Source organism: Mixia osmundae (assembly GCF_000708205.1).
Source record: "Mixia osmundae IAM 14324 unplaced genomic scaffold scaffold_4, whole genome shotgun sequence".
NCBI lineage: Eukaryota > Fungi > Basidiomycota > Mixiomycetes > Mixiales > Mixiaceae > Mixia > Mixia osmundae.
Genome location: NW_014575560.1, coordinates 738,500 through 757,043, shown reverse-complemented (window position 1 = coordinate 757,043; position 18,544 = coordinate 738,500). Strand labels below are relative to the sequence as shown.

Below are 18,544 nucleotides of genomic sequence, written 5' to 3'. Positions count from 1 at the left end.
GAAAAGTCGTCTGACACGCGACAAGCTTGACACGACTCGACCCGACCAGCTACTCAGCCGACGGAGAGTGGACCCATGTGCAGCCACTGTACGTCCTCGATGGGTTTCTCCTCCGCACATCTGATGACGCAACATGATGGACAGATCAGGATGGTCAGACAGATATGCCGAGCCCCTCAGAGAGCTCTTTGCCTGCTCGACTGTCTGCGACCTGCCCTGGCAGCTGTGCAGACTCGTCGCCTGTCACACTCTCTAGCGACTGGATCGAGTGACTCGGCAGAACCTCTGATGGTGCTCAGCGAGCGACAGCAGGGCTCTGCTCGCACACACAGGGTTGATCCTCGCGTCATGTTGCAAAGACTCGCAGAGATCGCTCTGCCAGCAGACGAGCAACCCAAACGCAGAGCAGGCGATGCTGCTGAGCCACCACAGATTGTGTATGATCGTGCTATGCGGTCCATCTGGCGCGGCTTCCACATAGCCGGATGGAATGCGACCTCGTTTGATCACAATGTCGTCCGACGCTACCCGAGGCAGCACAAAGACTACGAAGCCGTCTGGCATTCCTGCATGACAGCTGGCTGGTGCAAGATACACGCGCTCGGCATGGCATCTCGTCTTCGTTTGGAAGTGCTCCAAGGATTGAGGACGATCGCAATCTGGCAATGCAAGCGCGCGCACACACAGCCCATGGCCCGCATGAGTACCAACCGCTGGAAAGCTTGTCGTGACATATTGCTCGAAGAAACGCTCCGTACAGACACAACAGATGAGAAGAGAAGACCCGGCAGTTCTCTCGCTCAGTGGGCTTGGCGAGAGGCACTAGTGCCCAGTCATCATGCTCGTCAACGCGTCTTCGAGATCCAAGATCTGCTCGTCCGCCGACTACAGGCCACGAGTGGGTCGGAGGAAAGAGTCAAGCTAGCGGGCAGTTTCTTCTCTGCCTTTATCGTCGCGCACTCGCTCGAGCCTACTTCGCCGCCACTGCCTTCTTTGCTGAAGACCTGGCTAGCCGCTACCAACGTGTCTCTCGATACATTGGTATCAGAGTCATGGCTCTGCGAGGCTTTCACAAAGACGGACAGTGCCACACTTGCTGCTCGTCGGAGGGCACTCGACTGGCTATGTCAGTTCAGTTTCGCCCAAACGTACACAGCGATCGGTCAGGCCGGTTGGCGAGCGAGATGTATCCTCTGGATACGCCGATCCGAACGAGCAAAGGCGCTGCATACATGGCAAGCACTCAGGTCGGCTAGCGACCTCAGCAAGCCCGACGGCTGGCTACTCACTCATTGGGAGGACGCTCCTGAACTCGACCTGCCTCCTTCTACGCAAGCAGAACATGGCGCAAGGACACACAGCCTCGACACAGCGCGCCTGACGCCGGAGGTAGTCGCAAGCTTCTTGGCTGCCTTTGTGCAGCTTGGCATGGTCGAAGAGGCAAGGTCACTCTGGCAGTTCATTCACGATCGAGGTCACAGACCGACTGCGACAGTCTGGTTGGCGCTCTTGGACAGTCATGCTCGCCGTCTCGATCCAGACGCGGCGCACGATACCTTTGATCGCATGAAGCGTTCTGGTATCGAGCCTGATGCTTCGGCCTGGGCTGCCCTCATCACTGCTTACTTTCGAGCTTCGGAAACCGAGACCGCAATGAAGTATATTGATGTCATGCTGGCTAATCAGACTTTGCTCGCTCGTTATCCCAACGGCATTCTACCTCGCGCTGCAATGAATCAGATCATAGGCGGTATGATGCATAGCCGAAGAACGACAGAGGCAATGGCTCTCATTGAACAAATGATTACTTCTGGCGCTCGTCTCGGCATCGATACGATCAACATCTTGCTAGACTACCATGCTCATAGGAAGACACCGAGCTTGCAGGGTATCGACGAGGTATTGCAACTCATGGCAAGGCACAAGCTTGAGCCTGACGTGAGGACTTACACCACTCTGATCGATGCTATGCTCTCGTCCGGGCAGCCTGAAGCCGTGCCCGGCTTGTGGAAGGCAATGTCAGATGCTAAAGTGACGCCCAATATTGCCACGATTACGACAGTTATCGATCATATGGCAAAGAGCGGAAGGCTTGAAGATCTTCGAGCGGCCGTCGCCATGCTCAGAGAGGCCGAAGCGACTGGCCTGCAGACCAACGAGATAACGTATACTTGTCTCATACAAGGCTTTCTCAAGCTTGCCCTAACTGCAGCACCTTCGGCGGATGCTCTCCGAGTATACCAAAGCTTCAAAATTGGTACGCTGCCTTCTGGCTCATCTGCGGACGGATCTGCATTTGCGAACAACCTCGGGCTCCTGGCAGCACAAGGACTGGTCGAACGAATGAGACGACGCAACATCGCACTCAACCGGATTGGCTACAACATGTTCATGTCTGCCTATCTCTCCCTCGGGAGTGAGTACGGCAAGGCGATGGCGCTACAGTTCTTCGATGAGATGAGAGCTCGTAGGGGGATCCACAGCGATGACGCCGTCGAGGGAGCCACAACGGGCCAGCTCCATGCCGATTCGTGGTTTACCATCTTGAACGGTCTGTGGACTATGGGCGCCAGCGATGATGCGCACAGACTGGTCGACATGCTCGCCGCAGACGGCTTCGAGATCCGCAGCGCGTCTCTTCATCGGCTCGTCAAGCTCATACGAGCCTAGACTAGACTTGAGTGTCAAGTATGGCATGTATGTCTGCATGCATCATTAGCGCTGTCCCGCTAGAGACGGTGATGACTGACTGTCGACAATGTCAAGATAAGCCTGCGTTGCAGGAGATTCGGGATATTCGTCTAAGAAGCTCTTGCCGAAATCGCAGCATTTGCCGATTCGAGGATCAAGGGGCACTTTACCGAGCAAGCGAAGATCCATGTCCTTTGCGAGCTTGTCTGCACCGCCTGTGCTGGGAATGAAGATATCGGATTGTCCGTGACAGCTCGGGCAGACAAAGCCAGACATGTTTTCGACGATGCCGAGGATATTGATGCCGACCTTTCGGCAGAAATCGATCTCCTTTCTCACGTCTTGCAGCGCTACTTCTTGGGGTGTTGTCACGATGACTGCACCGTCTATGCCTGACTCTTTGAGATACTGAACGATGGAGAGATGCTCGTCCGATGTGCCCGGTGGAGTATCGACGAGCAAGTAGTCCAACTCTCCCCAGTCTACATCTTTGAGGAATTGCTTGATGAGACCATTCTTCTTGGGCCCCCGCCAGATGACTGCATCGCTCGAGGAAGGCAGCATGAAGCCGATCGACATGACGCAAAGGTTGTCGAGCACGTAGAGTGGCGACCAGCCTGATGAGGTAGCATGCAGTCGAGCATCTTGCAGCCCTAGCATCAGTGGCAGACTAGGACCGCAGATGTCGATATCCATCATGCCGGTCTGTGCTAGCTTGATGAGCGCTGCTGGCCAGCACAACGAGGGGCACGCACTTGGACGGTTTCGTCTGCTGCGAGCGCCCAGGCAAGTCCGGTGGTGAACGTGCTCTTGCCCACACCTCCTTTGCCGCTCAGAACGAGGATCTTCCGTTTGACAGAGCTCATGCGGTCTTTGATGAGTGGCAAATCGACATCGGGTCCTTTGTTCGTGTTGGTAGCGCAGATATTCTGTCCGTAGCAATATCCGTCAGCGAAACGAAGTCTGCAGACGACATGGGACAGACCTGATTGGGACATCCGTCGCATGCTGAAGCTTTGCCGGCAGATTCAGACTCTGTGCCCTGTTCGGTCGCTTGATCAGCACAGGCATGAGTCAGCTCAAGGTCGGACTGACGGGACAGGCTTCGGGTGCGTCTGCTGGCTTGTCCGTCGGCAGGAGAGACGCAGTCGGTCGTGCCGCCACTTCATCCATCTTCATCGGCGCAGGCACAGCTGCCTGAGTCAACATCATGATCGTCTCTGATTCGCGCAACTTTTGACTTCGCGTCGACGACGGAGGGAGGTGCCATCGCCACGTCGACGGCCCGGCCTTTCGTCCTGCCCACAGCTCAGTGCTGCACCCTCCCACGATGGTGGAACAGGGAGCCTACCCTTGGGTCTCACTGACACCCGCCGCGACGGCCAACACGCTCTCGTTCCTGCGCGTTGTCATCCTGGCGACCATCGCAGGCGCAGCAGTTGCCAGCCGACTCTTTGCCGTCATTCGCTTCGAGTCCATCATCCACGAATTGTATGTCTTCTCTCAGTCGGCTTCCATGTGAACGCACTGAGGACTGTAAATGGTTGGTCAGCGATCCATGGTTCAATTTGCAAGTGCCTTGCGCTGTTCAGGCACGCGCTCAAGCTTATGGTGCCGCTACAGTCGTGCGACAAAGGTCCTCGCAGAGAAAGGCGTCTACGAGTTCTGGAATTGGTTCGATCCAACGGCATGGCAAGTCGGATGCCTCACGTCGGGAAACCGATAGTCTCATGCCAACCAGTTTATAGGTATCCGCTCGGTCGAGTAGTAGGAGGAACGATCTACCCCGGGCTGATGATCACGAGCGGCATCATCTTCAACGCGCTCAGGTGGCTCTCGGTCCCTGTCGACATTCGCGAAGTCTGCGTCATGCTGGCGCCTGGATTCTCTGGCCTGACAGCTTATTCGACCTATCTCTTCGGGCGCGAGGTCGGGCGTTCCAAAGACGGACAAGGGGGCGAAGGAACTGGATTGTGGGCAGCACTCTTCATTGGTATTGCGCCGGGTACACCAGTCGCCTCCATCGGCAAGGCTTACATGCTGACGGAAGGGCAGGATACATCTCGCGTTCCGTGGCAGGATCTTATGATAACGAAGCGATTGCTATCTTCATCCTCATGTTCACCTTTTACCTCTGGATCAAAGCACTCAAGGAAGGCTCGGCCTTCTACGGAGCTCTGACCGCTCTCTTCTACTTCTACATGGTTGCCGCATGGGGTGAGGCCATCTGCGCTCGTCTCGAATGCCGCTGACGTCGTCACAGGCGGCTATGCCTTCATTACCAACATGCTTCCGCTGCATGCCTTTGCATTGCTTTGCATGGGTCGCTTCTCCTCACGACTCTACGTGGCCTACTCTGCCTTTTACGCCATCGGAATCCTGGCTAGCATGCAAGTCCCCTTTGTCGGCTTTCAACCCATCAGAACATCCGAGCACATGGCTGCTCTCGGTGTATTTGGCTTGCTCCAGCTCGTTGCCTTTGCCGAACTCGTCAGAAGTCTCGTGCCATCTCAGCAATTCAAGTCGCTCTTGCGCGGCTCTCTCGTCGCTGCTGCTGCATTGGGTGCTGCTGCAATCGTCGGACTCACAAAGGGCGGCTATATCCAGCAATGGAATGGCAGATTCTATTCCCTCTTCGATACAGGCTATGCCAAGGTATGTTCATTCTTGCAAGCCAACGACCAATGCTGACGGTAGCACAGATCCATATTCCGATCATTGCGTCAGTCAGCGAACATCAGCCGACCGCCTGGCCAAGCTTCTTCTTCGATCTGCAAATGCTCATCTATCTCTTCCCTGCTGGCGTCTTCCTCTGCTTCAGAGAGCTCAGGGACGAGCACGTCTTCATCATCGTCTACGCCGTCTTTGCGAGCTACTTTGCAGGCGTCATGGTCAGATTGATGCTCACGCTAACACCCGTCGTCTGCGTCACTGCCGCAATGGCCGTCTCTTCCGTCTATACGGCTTATCTCGATCCTGCCGTGCCAGGCTCGCAAGTCGCTGCGACGGACGACTTGCCCTCTGCGCCATTGGTCGATCCGACCCTGATCACCGATAGCGATGAACCATCTGCAAAGACGAGCGCAGTCTCTGCGCCCGTCGGTGCGACCCAGCGCAAGAAATCAGCAGCTGCTGCCAAGATAGCCAAAGCTTCGAATGATATACCGCTCAAGACGAGCCGCTCGACCGGTCCCTACTCGCTCGACGTGCGCTTTGCAGTCTTGACCGTCTTCAGCGCACTGCTCGTCTCGTTCTGCCTACACTGCACTTTTGTCACTTCGTCTGCTTACTCTTCGCCCTCTGTCGTGCTGGCTTCGCACAACCAAGATGGCTCGACGAACATCATTGACGATTTCAGAGAGGCTTACTACTGGCTCAGACAAAATACTGCACCGGATGCGAAGATCATGAGTTGGTGGGACTATGGCTACCAGATTGCTGGGTTTGCAGACCGTACGACGCTCGTTGACAATAATACCTGGAACAACACTCAGTCGGTCGTCAATTCTTTTTTCCTATAGCTTGCGCGCTAACACTATGGACAGCATCGCGACGGTGGGCAAGGCCATGTCGTCGCGTGAAGAAGTCGCGTATCCTATTTTGCGCCAGCATGATGTCGATTACGTACTCATCGTCTTTGGCGGCCTCATTGGGTACTCTGGCGATGATATCAACAAATTCCTTTGGATGAGTGCGTAATGCCTTGCTGTTCCCGACAAGCCTGACATGTCCTACAGTCCGAATCTCGGAGGGAATCTGGCCCGAGGAGATCAAAGAGCAAGAATACTTTACCGCGCGGGGCGAGTACAAGGTCGATGACGATGCTTCGCCAGCGATGCGCAACAGTTTGATGTACAAGATGTCCTACTACAGGTGCTTTCTTAAGCCTTGCGAATAGGTGTGCGAGCTGACACACATGCACAGATTCAACGATCTGTACAATGGGCAGACGGCGATCGACAGAGTCAGACAAGCTCGGATGCCTTCCGTCGGGCCAGTCCTCGATTCTCTGGAAGAGGCCTACACATCCGGCAACTGGCTCGTGAGGATATATAAAGTCAAAGATGAGGATGCTCTTGGACGAACTCACTCGACTGCGAACGCATTCCACGCGGGCAAGCGAAGGAAGCGCGCAAAGGTGTCGAAGAGCAAGACAAAAAGGCGAGCATCCGCCTCTAGAGCATAGAATGCAAACAACATGAAATCTACCGAGACTCTTCGTATGCCAGCACACGCGAGAAATGAAACGGCTTTGAGTGAACGAGCGGAACTTCTGTCGCTTCGAGCGTCGACCGGTTGAGCGTGCAGAGTTGCTGGAGCTCGAGCTTGTTCTGCTTGCCTCTGTGCGTTGTTTTGAGCAAGCATCGCATGGTGAAAGTGTACTTTAGCGATTGCCGATCTGCGACTGGCTCTGTCAGATCCCAGATATGCACCTGTGACCCTCGCAACTTCCAGCGTCCGAATGATACACCCTTTGCTCTGAGGCCAAAATCGAGTCTTCTGACTACATCGTTGGGCGGCTCGGTGCTCAGCAAGGAGATGACTCTGCCGTCGCTATAGAAGCGCAGGAAACGATAGAACGTCACCAGATGAGTCGGCCTGACCCATACGTTCTCGCTCTCGCCCCTTCTGACATACGTGAGCACAGAGATGTAGGCTCCCTCTGTTCTTATTCGAGGCTGTTCGATGAACATCCGCCTATAATCTCCAGCATGGTGCTTCTTGACGACGGAGCCAGCAGAGTCTGAAGGGTCTATTTGAGGAGCTCTGAAGACGTCCAGGCAGGTCGCTCGCCAGATCGAGCTATCTAGGGTCAACAATCTCATCCGTCTCGAGACGAGTGCAAGCCGCTCAAGATTGGCAATGTCGGGCGCAAAGCCGACCTCGCGCGGCTCGACGAGCTTGATGCAGATGAGATGGATCATCTCTGGCGGAAGTCGCTTGATCGGGATGGGCTGATCGGTATCGGCAGGATGGAAGCTAATGTCGTCATCTACTGTGGCATCATCGCGCTGCTCGTGTGTCTCTTCTGCATGCACTCGCATTTGCAGCGGCAGATAGCTGTACTGCCCGTAAGACTTGAGCAGACGTCGCCGTAAGCGTGCTGTAGACGACGGATGGTTGACATCGTCTGTACTCGCCTGCTCGTAATCCGCTCCGACGGTGACGGTACGCGTAAAGTCGAACGCTAGCTCGTCCACTGGCTCCTCGTCCGATCGCGCACCCTCGTGTTCTGTAGTGTGTCCGTCCGCTTGTGATTCTATCTTGCGCTGATAGACTGCCATGATATCGGGATCACGCTTGAACGCCAATTTGTAGGCCGACAAGGCATCATTCATCCGGCCCTGACGCTCTGCAACGACTGCTTCTTCGTAGATCTCGAGTGCAGTCATCGATGCGTGGTCTGGTTCGAGCTCGGTGTGCACCTTCTGCTCTGGCGAGCTGGTGACGCTGACGGAGCGATCATGGTGAGTTGGTTGAGGCTCGAATGCACCTCGATGCTGTCTGATGTCCGAAGTGAGCGTCTTGCCTGCTCGCACTTCTTCCCGCCATTGACGGCGGAACCGTTCGAGCTCGTCTTCCTCGTTCATGCCGGGTTGCTCGTGAGGGTGTGGCCAATCGTGACGAGCAATCGAAAGCGAGATAGATGACAGTCACGTGACACACACGCTCAATGTTGCTCGCGGCAAGTGCAGACATTGTAGAGCCTCTGATCGTTGCAGGCTCACGCCCATCATGCCTTCGAGCAGCAGCAGCAGACCGCGAGCATCCATGCCAGCGTTCGCACAGCCCGAAGCGCGGGAAGAGCAACAAAAGGAGAACCATCGTCCTCATGGCTCAGGGACGAGCAAGAAACGCGCCAAATCGCTTGGAGGAGGTCCATCGCCCAACAAAGCTGCACGCAAGAGCGTTGTACGTCTCAGCAGGCTGAAAGTGGTCGTCACTCATGTGTATCGACGTCCAGATCCCTGGGCGGTCAATCCTTAAGCCGCGTCCGTCGAGCAATACTGGGCAATATGACGAAGATCTCACGTCAAGCTACAATCCGCGCATGTTCAGCAAGTCAAGCAATGTCATCTCGTATGCCGAGATGCAGCGCCAGGCAGATCAAGAGCGACTGCAACGCAATGCACAGCTTGCAGTCGCCAATGCGCAACAGGCAAAGGGGATGTCACTCGCGCGTCGGGTCAGCTTTGCTGCCAATGCAGACATCAGGCAAGTTGTCCGACTATGACGGTCGATCGATCAGGGTCTGAATGACGCTTGCAGGACGATAGAAGCAAATAGTGACATGTCCCTCGCTTCCACCGCGTCCGTCGCGTCACCGCCCCACACACAGAGCGCATCTGCAGCGCCAATTTCACGTGATGCAGAGAGCGAGAGCGAGGCGAGCATGGACATATCGAACGGCTCTGATCTTCCGGCATTGAACGCGCGGCTCAACGCACGCAGACCGAGCGAGATCTACTCTTCTGCCAGCGCCACTGCGACACCAAGCAGAAAGTATCAGATACCAGAGAACCTGCGCCCGACTGCCGCGCCGTATGTCAGCGCGATACCGCCTCGCCCAACCTTCGGGTCTGCGAATGTCTTCGCCCTTGATACCAGCATAGACATGTCTATGGCTTCTGCCGAAGGAAATCTCATGGACGAATCGATGATAATGCCAGATGAGAACATGACGGCAGCTTTCGATGCGACGACGCACAATCGTGCAACGCGGCTGACCACCTCCACTCCGACTGCCAATGTACTCAACCGACTGGCGCAAAGCCAGGCGCCTGCTCCTAGTCCTGGCGATCAGGAACAGGACATGTCATTGGCTACTGCTACAGACGACACTTCCGTCTCCCACAACAGTGCTACGAGCGGTGAAGTCAGCATGGATCTTGCAGACGACCATCAGACGGCCGCATTTGACTACCACATGCGCAACCGTCTCGGGACTGACTATCAGGCCCCCATCGCTGATGTCAGCACGAGCACGGCCGGACGGTCCTCTCGTCATAGCCAGATCAACGTTGCAGTGCATGAAGATAGCGATCGCACTGTCGAAATGAGTATGTCATCTTCCCATGCTCCTTCGCCACTGCCATCTGCTCAAAATCGAGGCGCTGCGAGCTTGGCCTTCTTGGATGATGCGGACGAAACACAAGCTTATGCCGATCTGTCCGATGCTGAGTCGACAGCCGACATGGAGCTCACAACAGCCTACGGAAGGATCCGCAATCGCGAATCGCTCCTGCCACGGCCGGCGCGTCCTTCCCTTGCAATCGGTGCGCGGCCTACCTCAACAGAGGTACAGCATCGGATATTTCAGCAGCATCAAGCGCGCGCCTCCCTTGCAAGTTCACCTCGTCGCACCATTCAAAAGACCGGTATCACTCCTCTTCCTTCTCCGCGACGCGTTGCTTCGCCTCTCAAGACGATCTCCACACCCAGAGCATCTTTGACACCCTTGCGAGCCTCTCAGAGTGCCTCGACTCCTGTAGCAGCTCAAGCCACCCTCGCAGTCAATCAGACGCCTACGCCAATGAGAGTCCCTCAGCAAGGCAATCAGCTCCAGCGCACGCCTTCTCGCAGCCAAGACGTTTTCTCTGCGCCTTCTAGTGCGATTAGACCTTTGGGCTACGCTCGGACGACGCCTACGAAAGCTAGCGCAGCGCCAGTTGAAGCTAGGCGTCAATCGCAGGTCACGATGCCGCCCGCCAGCCCGTCTCGTCGGCGGTCCATGGCAGGTGACGTCGACCTCGTGTCAGCGAGCGAAACAGTCCCCGTGGATGTCCAGGAGGAGCAGCAGGTGGGTCTAGGCAGCGAGCACGACGGTGAAATGAGGCTGATGAGGTATCACAGCCTGTCTTGACCGTCGATGATTTTTTCGAGATCACCGGGGTTCAATTCATGAGCGATATGATCGTTCCTGCCAGTCGCAAGTCTGCAGCATCCCCCAATCGTCCACGAGAGAGTAAGTCTTCCGTTCTTTGCCTCGAGCGAATATTAAATGAGATGGCGTAAAGGCTTTGGCAGCTCGCTACTTGCAGAACAGATCAAAGCCGCAGCATCTTCTGTCTTCTTCCTCGATACGTATAAGCATGTGCGTATCGTCGAGCATTGCCGGTCAATCTTGCTGATACTGGGATCAGATGGTCATGAAGCTGGGCGAACAACTCAAGGAGAATCGCGCGGCGCGTGAAGAAATAGATGAGGTTATCGAGCTCAGTCAACCTCGCATCTTTTCAGAATGGCTTCGTGCAGACGATGATAAACGTGCGGCCATCGAGAGCGAGCTCAAGCTGGTCAAGACATGGTGTCGCCTCGATGTGCGCAGCGATTGGTATAGCTTCAGAACGCAGCTCTTCCTGCAAGTCTGTGATAGCCTGCAGATCAATCTGGCTCAGCTTCGCCAAGTCAGTCAGATCCATACATGAGAGAAGCGAGCTCAGAGTACTTACCCAGGACCAAGCACAAGTAGCGAGCTGGGGCGCAAACGTGACGGAGCTGCTGCCGGATCTTCGTAGCGAGTATGGCAGACTGAAAGAAGAGCTTGTGCGGGAACAGGCTCGGCAGCGCGAGCTTGACGCATCAGACAAAGACGAACTCCATTCGTTGCATCTCGCCATCGCAGAGCAGGGGTATGTCATCGCGACTGTGCTCAAGCACGGCTGACGGGTACAACAGAGCGGCTTTGGAGGAGATTCAGAAAGACCATGCCGAAGTGCAGGGACAGCTGGAGAGACTGGAGTCGAAGAGCGCCGATATCGATGCAGAGATGTCGCATATGGAAAGCACGATAGCCAAAAGCACAAGCTACTGTGATCGCGTTCGCCGGTTCACGCAAACAGAAGTACGACGTCTCAAAGGTGCCCACACGGCCTCGTCAAAATTGCGATTACTCACGAGGTGCATCGCAGATGATTATGAGGCGCTCGAACGGATCACTGGCTGTAAGATTGTCGGCCTACGATCAGGCCAGATCAAACTGTGCTTGTGCGATGAGCTGCAAGTGACCCTAGATATATCGTCAAAGGGCGTCATCAAGCGCAAGCATGTCTACTGGCTGCGGGCGCCGTTACAGGAAGAGCAGTACAAGCGAGCGCAAACCAGCGATGCACTGCAAGATCGACCTGACCAACTCCTCGCGGCGACCCGTTTCCTCTTCGATCGTCTTCGTCTAGCCATCGAGGCTGATACCGAGACAAGGCCCTACGTGTGTCGTTCGCCAATTCCAATAGGCAAAGCTGACGTGCCAGCAGGCACTGATACGTCAGATAGTACTGATGTGGACAGCAGCTAGGCGATTGATCGAGGAGCTTCGTCTGCTTCAGTCTCGCTTCCCCATCAAGGTCATGGCGCTCAAGAAGCCCTCCAGAGGCAACGCGCCTTACCTTCGCACGACGACCACTGTCTTCTCGCAGCAGAATCCTGCTGGACCTGCCAGTCTACGGGTGGCATTCGAGATGACGGGTGAAGAAATTACTACGGGAGATGCAGATCATGCCGTCGAATCCATCAGTACGACTGTGGACGCCGTTTTCGGCTCTGTAGAGTGAGCCTCGTTTACTTCTTGCGGGGAGAAGACTAAAGGTCTGCTGGAAGCAGTGTGAAAGAACTGCAGTATCGGGTGCTCGAGCGAGTCACTTCTGGCGGTTCCCGCGCGCTGCTGGAAGCTTGTATGGAACTCGAGTGAATGCAATCAGCACTGTTGTAGCAACAAGATATACACTAGATCTTTCGGGGACGTTTGCGAGCAGCCGTGCGGGCTTGGTAGAATTTCTTGCCGCCACTCTGCGAACGCGCCTGCACTTCGAGGAACTTCTTCTTGGCGTACGTCTTTGCGTTCTCGTCCTGCACGAGCTGCTCGAGGAAGGTTCGCTTCTTCGGCATGGCAACAGGACCGCCAGTATTTGTCAAAGGCGTACGAGAGGTCGAAGGCAAGATGTGACCGAACTGAAAGATCTCTGGTAGCTTCTTTGCAGCCCGTTTGGACTCGCCACGCATGAATCGCTTGGGATCGAGCGCGTTGTGTAGCTGCATCGCTTGAATCTCTCGCTTGAGCTCGGGCGTCATCTCGGGAGCCGTCATGTCGAACCAGCCAGGACCAGCAGTCGGTCTCTTTAGCTGAGCAAACACATCAAAGGCATTCAGCTTTGTGCGACCCTACGATGGGCTCGGCTCTTCGTACCTTTGCCTTTTCGGCCGTCGTCAAGAGCTTCACCGGTCCTTCTCCCCACTTGTCACGCAGACGCACAGCCGGCATTTCTGACGGTTCTTCGATCGCCCTGCCTTTGCCTTTGACATCCAGCTGCTGTTCTGACGGATAGACGTCCGCCGAACTTGTCAGCGGTCTCAGCAAAGCCCGCAGACGTCGCCGTGCGATCTCTTTAGGATCGTCTGGTGAGTCTAAATGGAGTATATCGGCACTGAGATCCGTACGGCCCGACAGTGCAAGCGCAGGCTTCTTGGCGTATTTGGCCCTTGCACGCTCAAGGATCGCCTCTGCGTCTTCATCATCATCATCCGATGGATTTTTGCTGTCGTCAGAAGGGCTCGCTATCGATACAAGTCGTGGGACGAGCAGCAGATCCTCATCGAGAGATGTATCAAGCGTTGGTAATAAATCTTTTGGCCTGTCTGGCAGACCCGGCTGCGCCTCTTGCGGACTAGGCAGGCTTGTAGAAGCTTGCGAGTCAACAGTGGCGTTTTGCAGTCGGGCGCTGACTCTTCTTGGCTGCTGCATTGCCACGGAGTCTGCTCAAAGTTGGTTTTTGCTGTTTTGTCAAATCGACTTTGATCGCGTCAACTCACGCTCACGGTGATGCACTCACTGATGGTCGAAGGAATTCAAATTATTCATAGAGCCATACATGATCTAATCCCGACATCCATGTAGATCATGTAAGTCTTTCGTAGCGTATCGAGCACCGTGATGTTGCTCGGTATGGCACCCGCCGTCCAGAAGAGGGACCGACTTTGCGTTGGCGTCGCTGGAGGATATGCTCGACCAGCAGGGGCACCAACGTGGGCGGATCGTTGATGACTTCCCAGACGAGATGTCGTGCTTTCCAATGTCTCGAACAGAGTCGCAGAGCGGGAGCGATCTGTTCTGCCCGTGATGCCAGTGCAGGCTCGAGGAAAATGTCGTCAAGCACATCTTGGCAGCTCTTGATCGGCAAGGTACCGGTACACGCATCGATCTCGAAGTGCTCGCAGAGCATCTCCCATATATTCAATTTGGCCTTGCAGATCTGCTGAGACGTGATCGGTCAGCCGACGGCTAGTTTGCCTAAAGGCGTGACGAGCCAGAAGATCGTCTCTAGCCAGCCGATGTATCCCTTGTTCGCCCGTCTGGGACCTTCGCCAAAAGTACGCGAACTCCTCTCTGCTTCGGCTCGCGTCCAGAGGAGTACGTCGGCAGGAATAGTGAGCAAGTAAGGTGAGGGATCCGGCGAAGTCGCTCTGGGCATCGATTTCCATCTCTGGGATCTTGTCACGCGATCCGGCTCTGGCCGAATGCGCTTGGACGGCGAGAGACTCTTTCCAGAAGAGCAGAGCTGATCGTGCACCACGAGAGGTCGCTCAATCGGGGTGTGTGATGAGGAGGCCAGAAGCTGAGATGGGCTGTAAGACGATTGCGGAGGTGAAGCGGTATGACGGATCGAGACTGGCGAGATTGGATCCGCTGCATGGTTCTGCGACTGTCGAGTGGCATGACCATTCTCCTGCCCGTCCGCATGTGGCTCTTCGCAGCAAGCGCGGCCTCGGATGAGCTCATCGACCGTCGCGTCTCGCTCGCTCAATTGCTCGTGTAGTCTGACCAATTCTTCTGGAGGATCGCTTGCTGTTCACGCAACGCGACGATCGTCTTGCGGAGAACCGGAACCTTGGCTTGTTCTATGCGAGCAGTGTCTAGCTCCTCTCGTAGACGGGCAAGGGTCGCTTGTTGCACGATACGGCGCTCGCGCAAGAGCTTGTTGGACTCTTGTGTAGCTTGCAGATTGCGCCGCAGTAGCGCTTCTGTGACGCCTTGGAGTGCTTGATCGGGAGCTCTGCTGCTAGGCTCGGTAGACTCCTGCCTGGCACAGACTCCTCAGGCGTCACCGGTCTCGAGATAGTCAGCTCATCGAGCGCTGGGATGCCACGCTGTTGGAAGGACAGGTCGCCTTCGATCTGTTTGAGTCGACGGGAGAGTGCATCCATGCTGACATGGGCTGGTCCACTCGTGTCGATAGGATGCAATCGGGCCAGCTACACCCACCCTCGCACCCACTCACTCTGCTCAGCTCAGCTTGATGACGCGCTTGCCTTTGTCTCCGTCGACCGTCAGACCACGCTACCCAGCCAGAGGCTCGCATGGATCTGCAAGACACGCCGCCCATCACCAAGGCATACTTGATGTAGGCCTTCTCCCCGACGGTCGTACTCAGGAAAGCGTTGGCTAAGCAGCCAAGTGCAAGCAGTGCTTCCGTCGGTACTTCCATCGCAGTGGCACGTGTCACCCGAGCATCACCCTCCTCTCCCCCAGCGCTGATGAGCAGAGTGATGAGCAGCAATGCAACATCGTCAATGCCTTCCAGCTCTTCCACACCTACCGAGCTACGTTCGAGAGCGGACAGCTCTGGCGGCTGCTCACGACGTTTCTCTACTTTGGCAACCTCTCGCTCGACTTTTTCTTCCACATCTTCTTCTTGTCCGTCTCTCTTCTGCTCTCACCTGACATCCATAGGACTGATCTCCGTCTATCGGATCAGCATGAGATACAGCAAGATGATCGAAGAAAACGCGTTTCACGGTCGCAAAGCGGACTACCTCTGGATGCTCCTCATCTCAGCCACGCTCCTCCTCATCCTCTCCCCGCTCTCGCCCTCGCCCTTTCTGAGCTCGCCTCTCAGCTTCACGCTCGTCTATCTCTGGTCGAGACTCAACCCCAACGTCAGGCTCTCCCTCTTCGGTCTCATCACCATCACCGCGCCCTACTTGCCCTACGCGCTCGTCGCCTTTTCCTGGGTGCTCAGTAGCTCCTGGAACGGCGTCGTCGGAGACCTGTTGGGTATCGCAGTGGGACATACCTACTTCTTCCTCTCCCAGATCTGGAGCAAGGAGAGGAGTTCCAACAAGCGCAACTGGCTCGCCACGCCCACTCTACTGTCCGTCGCTTGCTTCACTCATCGTACCAGCCGCATCATGCTCATGTACAGACACGACAGGACGCGTCTGCTGGATGGACCCCAGGCCCTCGAGAGGCGAGACGACTAGACAGACGGGCATCACACGACCAGCGCTCGTCACCGCAGGGACGCATGGGTAGATTTTGGAATGATGTTGTTGTCAGATTGATGTACATCTTTTGACCAGTCTAGCACGAGTCTGCTGCTCGACTGCTGCATGATCGAACGACGACGATCGTCACCATCATCATATCCCTCTGCCTCGCCCACGAGCTCGCCCTCTGCTCCTGTCACCTCGTCCTCCTCGACCGCGTCCTCTCGCTTCCTCCTGTTCGCTCATGGCCATCATCAGCAACGCCAACGAGCAGCCGATCAGTGTAGAGAGGCGACCTTCTTCTTGTTCTTCTTTGGCTTCGGTCCATCGTCAATGAGCAGCGTGTCGAGCGGCAGTGAGTCTGGCAAGATGACATAACGAATATTGTTGCCCCTTATCGAGAGCGTGTCGAGCGATTGCGGTTCGTTGTTTTTCACGGTCATCTTGACCGCTTTGAGATGCATGTTCATCGCTACATCCACACCTGTTCGAGCCCGAACGATGATGAGCTCGGCCTCATTTCTGCGAACGAGTGCGCAGGGCGGAAGAAAGCGTGCCTGTGATCGTGCCGCCGACGGAGGTGCCGTTCTTGAGCTCGATCGAGACGGTCTCGTTGTTGAGCTTCATCAAGAAGCGAGTGAGCTGCATGCTTGCGGGTGCCCTTCCGGCCAGACGTATGACTCTGGCGAACTGGAAGCACGGCGAGCGCTGATACCATGAATACGTGTCACCCGCGCAGCTGTGACTAAACTTGAAAAACTCAAGCTCGGTGGCTGCAATTTGGCGAGTCGGCAAAAGAGAAGAAGTATCTTGAAGATTGGTCTGCCTTGCAAACACAAGGCTTAAATCGATCCGTCTCTCGATACTCTCACCGTCATCTCTGCCGGTCATCCGTCAGGTGCCAACGAAGAAGTCGATCAACTCGAAACACAAGCAAAGATGAAGTATCTCGCTGCTTACTTGCTCCTCAATGCCGGCGGCAACACGAGCCCCTCCAAGGGTGACATCACCTCTCTCCTCGAGACCGTCGGGTCAGTCTGCCACTCGTCTCTGCTCAACAACTCATCGGGGCTGACGTGTGTTGCGCTTGCTTTGCTGCTTCCTTGATGCTATCCAAAATTGGCCAATGAATCGGACAGGATCGAAGTCGAGTCTGGCCGATTGGATAGCCTCATGTCCGAGCTAGAAGGCAAGGATATCAACGAGCTCATCGCCAGCGGATCCTCCAAGCTCGCCTCAGTTCCTTCCGGAGGAGGCGGTGGTGCTGCTGCCGCTCCCGCTGCGGGTGGTGCGGCTGCAGGCGGCGCTGCTGCAGAAGAAAAGGCAGAGGAGAAGAAGGAGGAAGAGAAGGAAGAGTCTGATGACGACATGGCAAGTCACTCTCCTTCATCGCTGCACACAGTTTCCCTGACCAAGCTTTGCCATTACAGGGCTTCGGTCTGTTCGACTAGATTCCCACTGTCCTCTCTTTGCATGCTTGTACGAGCGACAACACTGCTCTTTGCCGGCGTGAGCGCTCTTGAGACCTTGCAATCTGTTCGGCTTGGCCGGCTTGGCTGAATACCAAAAGACGCGTCGCTTTGTCTCTTCGAAGTGAAGCGCATCGATGAGCTTGGCCGTCAATCGCTGTCTGCGCTTGTCGCAGCGACCTCGTCCCTTCTCGCGCAGCCTCTCGACCGCATCAGCGAGTAGTACGAGCACCATCAATGCAGACGAAGTTGCCCATTTTGCCAAATTATCTGCCAAATGGTGGGACGAACAAGGCGAATTTGCTCTGCTGCATCGTATGAACCCTGTCCGACTCGACTTTATGCGCCAATGGATCTCTCGATCTGAAGTACTGCCCGCCCGACGGTGGCTCACAGGACGGAGAGTGCTCGATGTGGGCTGCGGAGGCGGTTTGCTCTCTGAAGTACGACCCACACGCTGCTCCTTGGCTCTTCATCGCTGAGACAGATTTTTCGCAGAGCCTGACGAGGTTGGGAGCGAGGACGACGGGGATAGACGCAACGGCGGCCAATATCCTCATGGCATCTCTCCATGCCGCTCAAGATCCAGCGCTGCACTCCGCGACTCAATCGAAAGAGCCCAGTCTTACTTACCGCCATGCTGCCGCCGAGGATCTCGTTGACGAAGGCGCGATTTTTGATATCGTCTGTGCGATGGAGGTCATCGAGCATGTGGACGATCCAAGAGGGTTCCTCACTTCGCTCGCCCATCTCGTCAAGGTCAGTCCGTGCTCAACATCACCCTACTCGTGCTAACAGCGTGCAGCCTGGCGGTCACCTCCTGATGTCTACGATCTCAAGGACGCTGCTGGCTCGCTTACTGACCATCACCATTGCCGAATCACCCGTGCTAGGTTTCGTTTCGCCAGGCACGCATCACTATGACAAGTACATCAAACCAGACGAGCTGAATGCCTTCATCGCTGAGGACCTGAAATGGCAGCGCAACCAGTCATCAGCATGGACAGAGACCCGCGGTGTCATCTACAACCCTCTTCGGGGCTCATGGGTGCTCATGTCGCCAGACTCTCAAGCAAGCCAACTGGCGAACTACTTCTATGCCGCTCGAAAGCCCGCCTGATATG

At 55.7% G+C, this 18,544-nt stretch overlaps 11 protein-coding genes across 11 annotated transcripts; 6 read left to right on the top strand and 5 right to left on the bottom strand.

Moving 5' to 3' along the window:
• The first annotated feature begins 30 nt into the window (after positions 1-30).
• On the top strand, positions 31-2,844 carry L969DRAFT_86810 (uncharacterized protein). The gene is made up of 2 exons (XM_014713289.1): positions 31-88; positions 145-2,844. The coding sequence occupies exon 2, from the start codon at positions 151-153 to the stop codon at positions 2,668-2,670; it is 2,520 nt and encodes an 839-aa protein (XP_014568775.1). The 5' UTR covers positions 31-88; positions 145-150; the 3' UTR covers positions 2,671-2,844.
• L969DRAFT_86808 (uncharacterized protein) lies at positions 2,617-4,075 on the bottom strand. Its single transcript, XM_014713288.1, has 6 exons — positions 4,043-4,075; positions 3,787-3,989; positions 3,677-3,733; positions 3,447-3,620; positions 2,751-3,396; positions 2,617-2,703 (listed from the first exon to the last, which is right to left on the bottom strand). The coding sequence occupies exons 2-6, from the start codon at positions 3,898-3,900 to the stop codon at positions 2,672-2,674; spliced, it is 1,023 nt and encodes a 340-aa protein (XP_014568774.1). The 5' UTR covers positions 3,901-3,989; positions 4,043-4,075; the 3' UTR covers positions 2,617-2,671.
• On the top strand, positions 4,022-6,877 carry L969DRAFT_94002 (glycosyltransferase family 66 protein; the record flags this gene model as incomplete). The annotated part of the gene is made up of 10 exons (XM_014713287.1): positions 4,022-4,182; positions 4,244-4,261; positions 4,315-4,383; positions 4,440-4,696; positions 4,747-4,908; positions 4,955-5,346; positions 5,394-6,184; positions 6,237-6,382; positions 6,429-6,564; positions 6,616-6,877. The coding sequence occupies 10 exons, from the start codon at positions 4,022-4,024 to the stop codon at positions 6,875-6,877; spliced, it is 2,394 nt and encodes a 797-aa protein (XP_014568773.1).
• Positions 6,670-8,309, bottom strand: L969DRAFT_408516 (uncharacterized protein). Its single transcript, XM_014713286.1, has one exon. The coding sequence runs from the start codon at positions 8,280-8,282 to the stop codon at positions 6,897-6,899; it is 1,386 nt and encodes a 461-aa protein (XP_014568772.1). The 5' UTR covers positions 8,283-8,309; the 3' UTR covers positions 6,670-6,896.
• Positions 8,310-8,382: 73 nt separating this feature from the next.
• On the top strand, positions 8,383-10,880 carry L969DRAFT_408468 (uncharacterized protein). The gene is made up of 5 exons (XM_014713285.1): positions 8,383-8,601; positions 8,657-8,907; positions 8,962-10,120; positions 10,774-10,786; positions 10,836-10,880. Exons 1-4 carry the CDS (start codon positions 8,428-8,430, stop codon positions 10,780-10,782), a joined length of 1,593 nt encoding a protein of 530 aa, XP_014568771.1. The 5' UTR covers positions 8,383-8,427; the 3' UTR covers positions 10,783-10,786; positions 10,836-10,880.
• L969DRAFT_408478 (uncharacterized protein) lies at positions 10,727-12,430 on the top strand. Its single transcript, XM_014713284.1, has 5 exons — positions 10,727-10,786; positions 10,836-11,324; positions 11,371-11,552; positions 11,604-12,238; positions 12,289-12,430. Exons 2-4 carry the CDS (start codon positions 10,894-10,896, stop codon positions 11,984-11,986), a joined length of 996 nt encoding a protein of 331 aa, XP_014568770.1. The 5' UTR covers positions 10,727-10,786; positions 10,836-10,893; the 3' UTR covers positions 11,987-12,238; positions 12,289-12,430.
• On the bottom strand, positions 12,415-14,382 carry L969DRAFT_620281 (uncharacterized protein; the record flags this gene model as incomplete). The annotated part of the gene is made up of 3 exons (XM_014713283.1): positions 13,638-14,382; positions 12,875-13,423; positions 12,415-12,810 (listed from the first exon to the last, which is right to left on the bottom strand). The coding sequence occupies exons 1-3, from the start codon at positions 13,905-13,907 to the stop codon at positions 12,415-12,417; spliced, it is 1,215 nt and encodes a 404-aa protein (XP_014568769.1). The 5' UTR covers positions 13,908-14,382.
• On the bottom strand, positions 13,956-14,889 carry L969DRAFT_93998 (uncharacterized protein; the record flags this gene model as incomplete). The annotated part of the gene is made up of 2 exons (XM_014713282.1): positions 13,956-14,530; positions 14,670-14,889. 2 exons carry the CDS (start codon positions 14,887-14,889, stop codon positions 13,956-13,958), a joined length of 795 nt encoding a protein of 264 aa, XP_014568768.1.
• L969DRAFT_408187 (uncharacterized protein) lies at positions 14,862-16,179 on the top strand. The gene is made up of 5 exons (XM_014713281.1): positions 14,862-15,086; positions 15,150-15,177; positions 15,240-15,379; positions 15,441-15,836; positions 15,897-16,179. The coding sequence occupies exons 1-5, from the start codon at positions 15,043-15,045 to the stop codon at positions 15,943-15,945; spliced, it is 657 nt and encodes a 218-aa protein (XP_014568767.1). The 5' UTR covers positions 14,862-15,042; the 3' UTR covers positions 15,946-16,179.
• Positions 15,975-16,599, bottom strand: L969DRAFT_73615 (uncharacterized protein; the record flags this gene model as incomplete). Its single annotated transcript, XM_014713280.1, has 3 exons — positions 15,975-16,178; positions 16,248-16,435; positions 16,482-16,599. The coding sequence occupies 3 exons, from the start codon at positions 16,597-16,599 to the stop codon at positions 15,975-15,977; spliced, it is 510 nt and encodes a 169-aa protein (XP_014568766.1).
• A 116-nt stretch (positions 16,600-16,715) lies between these two features.
• Positions 16,716-18,540, top strand: L969DRAFT_47766 (uncharacterized protein; the record flags this gene model as incomplete). Its single annotated transcript, XM_014713279.1, has 6 exons — positions 16,716-16,824; positions 16,862-16,982; positions 17,091-17,460; positions 17,597-17,863; positions 17,919-18,179; positions 18,226-18,540. Coding segments are annotated over 6 exons (1,443 nt in total), but the record flags the coding sequence as incomplete, so codon positions are not given.
• Between the last annotated feature and the right edge of the window lie 4 nt (positions 18,541-18,544).

Bases quoted from the DNA above. Each gene is read 5' to 3' on its own strand.
- L969DRAFT_408478 (XM_014713284.1), top strand. From the start codon at position 10,894: ATGAGGTTATCGAGCTCAGTCAACCTCGCATCTTTTCAGAATGGCTTC. The intron at 11,325-11,370 runs GTATGTCATCGC...CGGGTACAACAG, and splicing joins CTCGCCATCGCAGAGCAGGG to AGCGGCTTTGGAGGAGATTC. The intron at 11,553-11,603 runs GTGCCCACACGG...GGTGCATCGCAG, and splicing joins AGAAGTACGACGTCTCAAAG to ATGATTATGAGGCGCTCGAA.
- L969DRAFT_408468 (XM_014713285.1), top strand. From the start codon at position 8,428: ATGCCTTCGAGCAGCAGCAGCAGACCGCGAGCATCCATGCCAGCGTTC. The intron at 8,602-8,656 runs GTTGTACGTCTC...ATCGACGTCCAG, and splicing joins ACAAAGCTGCACGCAAGAGC to ATCCCTGGGCGGTCAATCCT. The intron at 8,908-8,961 runs GCAAGTTGTCCG...TGACGCTTGCAG, and splicing joins GCTGCCAATGCAGACATCAG to GACGATAGAAGCAAATAGTG.
- L969DRAFT_408516 (XM_014713286.1), bottom strand. From the start codon at position 8,282: ATGAACGAGGAAGACGAGCTCGAACGGTTCCGCCGTCAATGGCGGGAA.
- L969DRAFT_86810 (XM_014713289.1), top strand. From the start codon at position 151: ATGGTCAGACAGATATGCCGAGCCCCTCAGAGAGCTCTTTGCCTGCTC.
- L969DRAFT_86808 (XM_014713288.1), bottom strand. From the start codon at position 3,900: ATGTTGACTCAGGCAGCTGTGCCTGCGCCGATGAAGATGGATGAAGTG. The intron at 3,621-3,676 runs GTCTGTCCCATG...TGCTACGGACAG, and splicing joins GCGACGGATGTCCCAATCAG to AATATCTGCGCTACCAACAC. The intron at 3,397-3,446 runs GTGCGTGCCCCT...AAGCTAGCACAG, and splicing joins CAGCAGACGAAACCGTCCAA to ACCGGCATGATGGATATCGA.
- L969DRAFT_408187 (XM_014713281.1), top strand. From the start codon at position 15,043: ATGGATCTGCAAGACACGCCGCCCATCACCAAGGCATACTTGAT. The intron at 15,178-15,239 runs GCACGTGTCACC...AGTGATGAGCAG, and splicing joins TCGGTACTTCCATCGCAGTG to CAATGCAACATCGTCAATGC. The intron at 15,837-15,896 runs GTCCGTCGCTTG...CAGACACGACAG, and splicing joins CTCGCCACGCCCACTCTACT to GACGCGTCTGCTGGATGGAC.